The following is an 11,541-nucleotide window of genomic DNA, read 5'->3' on the forward strand; positions in this document are numbered from 1 at the left end:
TGATTATTTTGGGCAGTATGGCCATTTTCATGATATTGATTCTTCCTATTCATGAGGATGGAATGTTTTTCCATTTGTGTGTGTCCTCTGTTTCTCTTTGAGCAGTGGTTTGTAGTTCTTGAAGAGGTCCTTCACTTCCCTTGTTAGCTGTATTCCTAGGTATTTTATTCTCTGTAGCAATTGTGAATGGGAGTTCATTCATGATTTGGCTCTCTACTTGTCTTTTGTTGATGTATAGGAATGCTTGTGATTTTTGCACATTGATTTTGTATCCTGAGACTTTGCTGAAGTTGCTTATCAGCTTAAAGAGTTTTTGGGCTGAGACGATGGGGTTTTCTAAATATAGGATCATGTCGTCTGCAAACAGAGACAATTTGACTTTGTCTCTTCCTGTTTGAATATCCTTTCTTTCTCTTGCCTGATTGCCCTGGCCAGAACTTCCAGTACTATGTTGAATAGGAGTGGTAAAAGTACATTCTTGTCTTGTGCCGGTTTTCAAAGGGAATGCTTCCAGCATTTGCCCATTCAGTATGATTTTGGCTGTGTTTGTCATAAATAACTCTTATTATTTTGAGGTATGTTGCAGCAATACCTAGTTTATTTAGAGTTTCTAACATAAAGGGATATTGAATTTTTTCAAAGGTCTTTTCTGCATCTATTGAGAGAGTCATGTGGTTTTTGTCATTGGTTCTGTTTATGTGATGGATGACATTTATTGATTTGCATACGTTGAACCAACCTTGCTTCCTAGGGATGAAGCTGACTTGATGGTGATGGATAAGCTTTTTGATGTGCTGCTGGATTCAGTTTACCAGTATTGTACTGAGGATTTTTGCACTGATGTTCATCAGGGATATTGGCCTGAAGTTTTTTTGTTGTGCCTCTGCCAGGCTTTGGTATCAGGATGATGCTGGCCTCATAAAATGAGTTAGGGAGGAGTCCTTCCTTTTCAATTATTTGGAATAGTTTCAGAAGGAATGGTACCAGCTCCTCTTTGTACCTCTGGTATAATTTGGCTGTGAGTCCATCTGGTCCTGGACTTTTTTTGGTTGGTAGGCTATTTATTACTGCCTCAATTTCAGAACTTGTTACTGGTCTAGTCAAAGATTCGACTTCTTCCTGGTTTAGTCTTCGGAGGGTATATGTGTCCAGGAATTTATCCATTTCTTCTAGATTTTCTAGTTTATTTGCGTAGAGGTGTTTATCACATTCTCTGATGGTAGTTGTATTTCTGTGGGATCAGTGGCGATATCCCCTGTATCATTTTTATTGTTTTATTATCATTTTTTATTGTTTTATCTGTGGGATCAGTGATGATATCGCCTGCATCATTTTTTATTGCTATTTGATTCTTTATTCATTCAGTATGCTTATAATTATTAATTACAATAAAAATACCTCATCTGTTAAATAAAGGGATTAGTGCACCTCTCTGTGCAAGTTCCTCATCTATAAATTATGTTTAATAAAACTACCTGTCTTAAGGTTGTTGAGAGGATTAAATGATTTAACACAAAGAAAGCTCTCAAAAAATGTCAGGTATGGTTAGGTATCCCATGACTATATTTTACCACAAATCTTTTGTGGTTCATTGTTTATATTTTTGTACCATTAAACAATGTTTACCTTTAACTTGTACAATTAAATTTGTGTCATGAATGAACATTAAAGACTGAATTGTTACCATGGATTTTGAGTGATGTGTTCATAGTTATATTGAATATTAGGCTTAATTTCAGGCTTAAAAACATACTTTAAGGAGCAAGAGAAAACAATTATCTCATTTTTAAAATGACATTAGAGTGTTAGTGATTGCATGAACAGAACATTCTCTGTTCCTCACTTTTTTGAGTCTTGCATAAGTATAATCTGACGCTGAGTTAAGAGTTGATACCGTATCTTGCATGGTCAACCTACAGTTAAAGTTATTAAGCAAGAAAATGAGATGTAAACTAACTAAGATCTCCACATGGCCTGGAATGACCAATGGTTTGTTATATAGCACAAAATTATGAATAAATATTATGTAAATACTAAATTAGATTTTTAAAAGAATGATTGAATATCTGATTCTTTTAAATCAGAGAAAATCGGGAAAGGTGTCCTACTGAAATTCTTTTTCTTTAAAAATTATAACCACTGAAAATTGGATAGGCCACCTCACAATAAAGAGTCCTCCCCATCAAAGAAGTGTTCGTGTTGAGGTAACCCATCATTTAGGAGTATGACCATTTCTACATCTGGCAGGAAGTTGAACTATACAACTTCTGATTTAGTTTTTCAATTCTAACATTTCACAAAATTAAAGAAATTGAGAATCTATTCTAGATACTGTTCTTGTTTTTACATTGATGCCCTCTTTATTTTCTGTTTGACATGAGTTATCAAAGCATAAAGTTTTGAATCATAGGCAGTTTTCTTCTGACATGATTCAGGAAATAATTTGAGCTATTTTTTATATGTCTACAAAGTACTTTTATCCACCAGAGTATTTGACAATAGGTTGTTATAATTTATCCTTCCAAAAGGTAGACTAAGTATCAAAAACCAGATGGAATTGGATGATTTTGTGAAATAACCACACAATATAATTGTATTTTTTTTTTTTTTTTTTTTTGAGGCGGAGTCTCGCTCTGTCGCCCGGGCTGGAGTGCAGTGGCTGGATCTCAGCTCACTGCAAGCTCCGCCTCCCGGGTTCACGCCATTCTCCTGCCTCAGCCTCCCGAGTAGCTGGGACTACAGGCGCCCGCCACCTCGCCCGGCTAGTTTTTTGTATTTTTAGTAGAGACGGGGTTTCACTGTGTTAGCCAGGATGGTCTCGATCTCCTGACCTCGTGATCCGCCCGTCTCGGCCTCCCAAGTGCTGGGATTACAGGCTTGAGCCACCGCGCCCAGCCTATAAATTGTATTTGAAAAACAAATTTGGCATTGGTCATCTAGATACCAAGAAAGACAAGAAACTTTTTATCTGAGGGACATGAGCTCTTTTAAATTACCAGGCCCAGTGGGGGCATTAAAATGTGCAAGTAGTCATCTCTCACTCCCCTCCTTGAGCTAAGTAATCTGTCTGCTGTATGGACTTTAGACTGTCACCACCAAGTAACCATTAAACTAACCTAACAATGCCATATGCTAGGCACCGTAACTCATACCCTATAGTTCAACAATGTATAGCCAATTACTAATCAGTTATTTCTCTACACCAATGAGAATTCTTGACAAACAACTTTTGTAATTGCCCCCTCTCCTAATTTGTCCTTTTTTCTTTAAAAACATGAGCCTCTCCTTCATTCTGTGGAGCACTTCTCAGCATTTCCCAGCCTACAGTCCTCAACCTTGACCCAAATAAACTCACTATATTAATTTTGTTCACTTTATGTCTTTAGGTCAATGATACTTAACATTACTTCTTTTGCCAACCTTTCTCTTACCCCTTCTGCCAAAGTAAAAATTTTGGTTTACTAATGTAATGAAAAAAAATCAAAATCTGAAACAGAGGGAGAATAGAATGGATATATTATCTCTCAAATGTCTCATTACACTTCCTCTCTTTATTTGATTTCAGTTTTTTAGATCCATTTCTTCCAGTGTTGTCCTAGGAGCCAGGGCGGGTAGGGGGGTGGGCAGTGTTTCTTCTTCGCTGTTTTAAGTCTTTTAATGTGTTTATTTAATGTTTATTATAGTTTTATATACAGATGGGCTTCATATGACCCTTAAATCTTGTTCCTGGTGCTGAGAATACACTGGTTAATCCAATAGATATGGTCACTGCCCTGCTTGAACTTAGTGTGATGGAGAAGACAAATAAATTCACTGCTATGTAATTGTAACTCATGCGAAGAAAAGAAACAGATTACACTGATAGGGAACATGATGAGGGTGTGGCATGAGAACACTGCTTTAGTCGGAAAAGATCCTTTCAAAAATCATAGAATTCAAGCAGAGACTTGAAAGATAAGAAAAGTAACGTTCCAGGTAGAGGAACCAACATGGGTCAAGTCCCTGAGGTGCAAAAGAGCCTCATTCTAACTTTCTTTTTGTGCCAGTTTGAACCATAAAGAACTAATTTAACTTGCTTCTGAAATTGTTATGATTTGATGCAGCTCATTTCCATTGTCAGCACCCAAAAGTAGTTACCTCTTCACTTTGTACATTCAACCTTGCAAGACCCCCTGAGCCCTCAAAGTATCAAATTTAGTCTCAATTTAAATATGAGGCTGCTAATACTTCCTGTATAGGAAACTTTCAGTATACATTAGTTCCCTTTCTTCTCGTAGCATTGTTGGTGATGTGTTTGCTGGGCTACTCCTTCCCGTCTAACCCCCAGGGATATGGAGGATTTGCTGTGGGAATAGGGAAGCCACAAACAAGAGAAATACCATTGTCTCCAGACCTACCCCTATTCTTTCTGTATTAAGGCTCCCAAGGGTCTCTGCCTCCTCTTGAGTCTCTCCCAACTTAACTTCTTGAGCTCAGGTCAGTTTAGGGATGTTATCAGGACATTCAGCAATCTACAAAAAGACCCAAGTCCTGGTTTCCATTACACCCTGCCCACCATGTGTTCCAGTTGTTTTCATTTCTTTTCTGCATGACTTCATCAAGAAGCTGTCCTGGTTGATGCTAAATGTGAGGCAGGGACAAAGGGAATTACTCTGGCTTCCTCTTCATTTGTATTTCCCAAGTAGTAGTTCTCCCAAAGGCCTTGGTGGCCAGAATGAGGTGTGGCCTTGGTCTGCTGCTGAACTGGTAGAGGATTGACATTTTACCTGGGATTGGCAGCTCTAGAGAAAAACAGAACACCTGATTCCAGTAGTAGTTAAGACTTGGTGTGTCTCCTGATCGCACTAGAAGTTACTGTCTTACAAAGTAACTTTTTTCCTGGCAATACTAGGGATAGTGGAGGTGGAAGGAGGAGAACACTAGGACCTTTGGAACCTCTCCCTGTGCCTGTTTTTTCTCTTATCAGTAAAATGAGAGTGTTGGTGTATTCGCAGGGTCCCTTTTAGTTCAAACATACCACATTTCTAAATTTTAAACCATCTAGTAGTAGTATCTCTGTCTGATGTGCATGATACGTATATTGGAAATTATCCCAGTATGTGAGCCTGAAATGTGTGTGGAACCTTACAGTCCTACTGGCTGAGCTGGATATATTCATTTATGAGTGCTGGTTGGGATTGTAATTCAAAAACTTTGTACCAACATTATATCTTTCTGCAAGATTTGTGAATGTTATTGAAAGTAGGACTGTATACCCTGAGGGTGAAGCCAGCTAACTAAACCTGAGTTAACATGCATCACCAAAGAGTGATGATCACAGACGTTGTGGTAAATGACTTGAAAGATCCTTTGCTACACTTTGTCAAAAGGATCAAATTGTATTGAAATAGCACCCCGCAATATAATTCTGAATTCTGTCACTCTAAATTGGTCCTTCCTTCTTTTGCAGGAGCTATTGTGACAATCTTGGTTACCATCCATTAAGTGCTGCTGATTTTGGAAAGATCATGAAAAACGTCTTTCCAAACATGAAGGCACGTCGTTTGGGCACAAGAGGCAAATCTAAATATCCTTTACCAGAATGGTTTTAGTAATATCTCTATGTTCTCACTTGTTATAGAACATCTGTTGTTGTAGTTCAACTGGCAACTTTATTTAGAAATAAACTTCAAATTTAAGCAACTCAAAAGCATTTAGTAGAATAATTGCAAATGTAACTTTCACAGGTATTTATCACACTATGAGAGAAACAGCAAATAATGGTTTATTCATAGATTAGAATTGTGATAGATTTTACCTTACTCTATCAATGTAAAGTGTTCTTAATGGTCCGATCTTCTTTAACAGTAAGAAGTTTTGAGGCCTGCCATATGTTCAGCAATCATATGAATAAAAGTGGAGGAAGATGCTAGCTTATCATCTTTTCTTCCTTTAATTTATAAACATAGGGGATCTCCTTGGCAAAAAAAAAAAAAAAATCATATGGAACTTTAACAGAAACACTAATCTTTCAGTACAGATATTTTTCAGCCATCCATTTAAAGCCTGTGTTAAAATTAAAGCCAGAGTATAGAAAAAGTCCTTCTTGTGATGGAGAAATACTTAGGAGCCAACAGAAGTAAGGACATTAAAATTAAGAATTCATTATAGTTCTTTCTCCTTTTAGAAGAAGATTGTAAAATAGAGGATCTCTGTATCATATTAGGATGACATCCATTTTCTCCCTCCTTAGCTCTTGTCCTTTTTTCAGAGCATAAAATGGAGGGGAGGAGATGAGAGAGGAAGGGGAAGGGAAGAAACTTACTTTTCTAAAATGGTTCCAGGTGTTCTCTAACCACTTGTTGCATGATCTATTCTTGCTTCCGAAATGCAAACAAAAATGTTTTGATGTGTCCTTGGCATGTTACAGGTGATAATCCTGTATGTTTCAGTGGAAAAAGAGAAACGAAAAGGTTAAAGCCCTTGTGACACTATTAAGAGTTGTTTTTGTCCCAGTGCCCTGGGCTAAAGTTTCCCTTCCCTGTGCCAGGTTTCCATCTGGCTATTCCTTTCCTTCTGACCTGTTTGTTACTGGTGGCTGGCACAGCATATTAGGAACGTTTATTCATAAAATTTATAACAGATGAGAATCCTTTCATTTAAGAGAGTAGTATTTAACATTCTGAAAGAGTATTTCAGTTTCAAAAGAGTAAAAGTATCCCAAGTTTTTAATATTAAGGTTTTTCTTGCTGAAGAATTCAGAAAGTAGATGTTATATATCATGTTGATTTTATTCCCATTTTATATATGGTTACTTCTAAAGTGTTACCGGTATAAGTAATTCATTTAATTTTCAATATTTGGACCTTAACTGTATATTACATATTGCTACAGTGGACTGAGAAAAAAAGCTTTTGTTCATATGCCAACACTGCCCAACCTTGACTTTCACAAAACTGGAGATGGGGTAAGAATTCAGCCTTTTCTTTTTAATAAGTAAACCTTTATATCAACATTAAAATGCATCCTGCAAAGTCTCATTTGTTTAAGGCTAGCAACTGTGCCTTTTACAAATAATAAAAAAAAAGATCACACAGTGACTGAAAAATGTTAGTGTATATGACCTATGTCAGAATGAAATTTGGGGGAACAAAGTTTCAAAGTTACTGATTTCTTGATATTTCCAAAATATATATTGACTATATGTGTGTATAGTCAAGAGGAAAAAGTCAGTCATCATGTAATGTTTTATAGGAATTTTAGAAAAAATATGTGGCTATTGGCATCGTTTTATTGACATTAGAAAGATTCAAAATATCAGTCTTGTATGTTTAAAAACCATTCAAAATGTTATATTCACAAGGCTGCTGACTGCTGTGCACTAGTGGGTATGAGTCCCTTATTTGCAGAGCTCTTGTATGTCTGCCAGTGGGTCAATTCATACTACTTTAACACACAGATTTAGATTGTATCTTCTAATTAAGAATACGTATCTTTAACGTGCTTCAGTTTAATTTCTCTGGTCTTTTACAAGTTAATGTTTTCTTTTTTCTTTGCCTAGTTGGAAGGAGCTGAACCTTCTGGGCAGCTTCAAAATATTGATGAAGAAGTTATCTCTTCTGCTTGCCGTCTTGTGTGTGAGTGGGCCCAGAAAGTGTTAAGCCAACCATTTGACACTGTCTTGGAATTAGCCCGCTTCCTTGTAAAAAGTCACTATATAGGCACCAAGTCAATGGCAGCTCTAACTGTAATGGCAGCAGCACCAGCAGGTACGACATTACTGTGAACAAGCTAAAAACTGACAGGTATTATTGTATTTAGAATTGGTAGCAAAAGAAGAGTTAGATCAAAGAACTTCATCCTTTTAGTACTTGTATGAGTTCACTCTTACTCCACTTAACACTAAATTCAGATGGGTTTGTTGAGCCAAGAAAATAATAATCCTTTCATTATAAAGCTTAATGCTATGTTTCTATAGATTGCTTTGCTGGCATATAAAACTGTAGATTCCCCAGCTGATATGTTATTATTTTTCCATTGCTATTTTTACATTTATAGAACGTGTTTATATGTACTTTTATATGTACATATATAATATGTGTATCTAAATAAATATTAGAAGTAAAATAATACAATTAAATTTTTAAATTACTTGTTAGATTCCCATTCCAGAAACTAATGCTTATAAATAAAGTTATCTTTCCACACTGTGACAGGTAACTTAGTCTCAAAAAAAAACACTGTACGAAGGCTTACTATAAAATAACGAGTGATATTTTTGACTGTGCATTCATATGACTATTTTTATTCAAAGATGAATTTTTGGAATCGACAGTTTTGGGAGTTGACAGTCTCGTTAGAATGACTCCCTCCTAAATTAATAGTTGTGTAAAATATCAGTTCTGATGAATTTTTTAAAATATCTTATTTCAGTTATACCTTATAAACCTAGAGTGGATAAATTATTCTAGAAAATTATGATGTGTATTAAAAATGCAGTGATATAGTGATCTGAGACTTATTTTTCCAAGAACTGTCCTTCTAAGTGTTAGTTCTTAATATTTTAAAATCTACAATAAACTTATCCTGGCCAGAATTACAGTCTCTTAATTAACTTCACTTCTTTAATATCTTTTACACATTAATAATGAGTCTGTTTTCTTCTAATTTTACATTTAGTATGTGGGATGTATATGTGTGTAACCTCTAATTTTGTGGTCAATTGAAGACCCATTTCAGAAAAATAATGTCATATAGTTTTTCCTGTCTACATGTAAACTGTATGACCTAAATCTGTTTATTCATTTTACTGACCAGCAGGAGAATGCTTGACCAGCCTTATTGAGCTAAATAGCTCACATATGTTACCTCATTTAATTCCCCCAGCAGTTCTATGAGATAGGTGATATTTATTCCCAATTTATAGACTTGGGGAGGTCAATTAACTTGTTCATGGGCACGTAAGTAATGGAGCCAGGATTTGAATCCTGATTTGTCTGTCTACAAAGCCCAGCTTCACTCAATTATGTCATAATGTCATATCGTAGAATAAGCTTTAAAAGGAGCGAACCCTTCAGTTTGCTCTGCTCTCTTTCTTCTATCCCTGCCAACATCTAGAAGAGAACTTCAACAGATGGAGGATTTAGGAGGTATCATGGGGAAAAGAAACATCTCTTTCCCATTTCTCTCATTTGCAAAGTCTAACTGAGGGAAATATTGAATGAATTGAATGAATGAATTTTTAAGGTATAAGTGTAAATAAAGGTGTGAGTTTTTTAAACAAAAGTACTAAAAATGACGTATATAAAAAAGAGACTCCATTTTTGAAAGCAATCAGCCTGAGAGGGTAAACACTTTACCAATTGTATCATTACTCAGAACATTTTTAGAATGTCTCTCAAAATTTTGATCTCAGCCCCTTACTATATTTTTCAAAAAAGACGTTTGATAGTAGACTAATTTTCATCCTTTGAAGGTGAATTTGGTTTTTTATAAATATAGTCTCCATATTAAGAACAGGTTGTGTTACAAATGTCCTTTTGTAAGTCAGCTGCTTGGAACTCATTCCTATCTAGAAACCCTGGCAGGAAGGATAAGACAGCCAATTTGTGAGCCATTGGCAGAGGCTCTCCGGGGTGCGGGTGCTGAGAAGCCAGAGCTGAGGCTTGGGGTCAGGAAGGGGCAAAACAATTGGAGCTGGATTTGAGAGGAAAAATCGTGATTTTTAAAAGGGGCTGGGGGTTCAAAGATCCTCATCATTATCAAGTGTGAGGAGAGAGTTATAGCTTCCTCATTCTCTATTTCCTGCTCCCCACACCAAGTTGTTGTTGTTAACTAGAATGATGAAAAGCAGAAATTGGGATGGGGAAAAGAAAAGACTTAAAGCCCAAGGTGTACCACCAGGATAGTTGTTCCTCCCCTTTCTTCTCTTCATTGTTTTTATTGCCCACAACTTACTTTCTAATGATCTCAATGCCACGCCCCAAATCTGAAATGAGCTTTTTAAACATTTTAATTTTATTATATAATCCATTTTTCCTAAAATTTGTATTTTGCTTATTTTGTCAGTTTTTTTCAGTCTTTATCTTACTGTTTTAAAGGTTTTCGCAGTGACACTTTTTTGGAATATCTTAACATTAGTCTTAATAAGAAATTCTGTTTCTTAATTTCTTCTAGGTCATACTGGAATAATTGTATAGTAGCAATATAATAATAATGCCTATTACCATGAATTTCTGGTAGAATTAAAAACTGTCTTCTCCATATAATTTTTTTCCATTATGGGGAGTGGCTTCAGCAAATATGTATGGAATTATTGAATGCCCCTCATGGGCTAAATATTAAAATCATGAAAATACATGTATTTATTTCTGATTAGAAATGGGGGAGGGAAATTTACTGACCTTTGAGAAAATGTAAAAATGCTGTGTTGGCATTTATCTTAGCTTCTGCACATTTATGATATAGCTACTGTGTTTAAAATCCTGTTGTTGATTTAACTGAAACTGTCACCTGAGTTGAACCATATTGTAAGATGACAAAGCTATATTGACAATTGTTTATAAATTCGAAGTCTAATGCTTTATACAGAAATTGTGAGTTAAAATTTTGGTTGCTTTGTCCAGTAGATGGCTACATTTTCAAAGAAATTCAAAGGAACCTGCCTTCTATAAAGGAGAGTATTTATTTTAGCTTTCCTTTCTGTTTATTTTCAGGAATTAAAGGAATTACCCAGCCTTCTGCTTTTATACCGACAGCTGAAAGTAATTCCTTTCAGCCTCAGGTGAAGACTTTGCCATCTCCAATTGATGCTAAACAGCAGTTGCAACGGAAAATCCAGAAGAAGCAGCAAGAACAGAAACTACAATCCCCTTTGCCAGGAGAATCCGCAGCAAAAAAATCAGAAAGTGCTACAAGCAATGGAGTAACGAATCTTCCTAATGGAAATCCTTCAATCCTTTCTCCTCAACCTATTGGTATCGTTGTGGCAGCTGTCCCTAGTCCCATTCCGGTAATATAATTAAATAGTATTTGGCCTTATTGGGATGGTGGGAAATCAATTGTTTATTTAAAAGTGGCAGATGAAAAGAAGGCAAGTACAAGTGTAGCCATAAACTGGTTTTGTGACTACAGGAAGATTCCCCTTCAGTCTTTCAGTCAGGATGTATGTTGTTGATTACAAAGTAAGCTATGAAACATTATTGAAAATCTAAAGATCCAAGACATACAAAGTATGCACATAACCAGTCAGAACTTTATGTAAGAGTGAGTTCTCATTTTTAGAGTTGTTTCATCCCTGGCTGAGCCAAGATAATTTTTTTTTTTTTTTAAGACAGAGTCTTGCTCTGTCTCCCAGACTGGAGTGCAGTGCCACAATCTCGGCTCACTCCAGATTCCACCTCCTGGGTTCAAGCAATTCTTCTGCCTCAGCCTCCCGAGTAAGTGAGATTACAGGTACTCACCACCACACCCAGCTAATTTTTGTATTTTTTGTATTTTGTATTTTTAGTTGGCCGGGCTGGTCTTGAACTCGTGATCTCAAGTGATCCACCCGCCTTGGCT

General features: G+C 36.2%; 1 protein-coding gene across 9 annotated transcripts in view; it reads left to right on the top strand.

Annotated features, from left to right (window-relative positions):
* The window catches only part of RFX7 (regulatory factor X7), a 176,677-nt gene that overhangs the window by 154,591 nt on the left and 10,545 nt on the right, over positions 1-11,541 (top strand). For all 9 annotated transcript variants that reach the window (XM_033190025.1, XM_033190026.1, XM_033190030.1 and 6 more), the window contains 4 exons: positions 5,450-5,566; positions 6,862-6,946; positions 7,541-7,748; positions 10,695-10,990. In XM_033190025.1, coding sequence (XP_033045916.1) covers positions 5,450-5,566; positions 6,862-6,946; positions 7,541-7,748; positions 10,695-10,990 — 706 coding nt within the window. The remainder of the gene's footprint in view (positions 1-5,449; positions 5,567-6,861; positions 6,947-7,540; positions 7,749-10,694; positions 10,991-11,541) is intronic.

This window comes from Trachypithecus francoisi, unplaced genomic scaffold (genome assembly GCF_009764315.1).
Source record: "Trachypithecus francoisi isolate TF-2019V2 unplaced genomic scaffold, Tfra_2.0 Lachesis_group3, whole genome shotgun sequence".
In the NCBI taxonomy this organism is placed as follows: Eukaryota; Metazoa; Chordata; class Mammalia; order Primates; family Cercopithecidae; genus Trachypithecus; species Trachypithecus francoisi.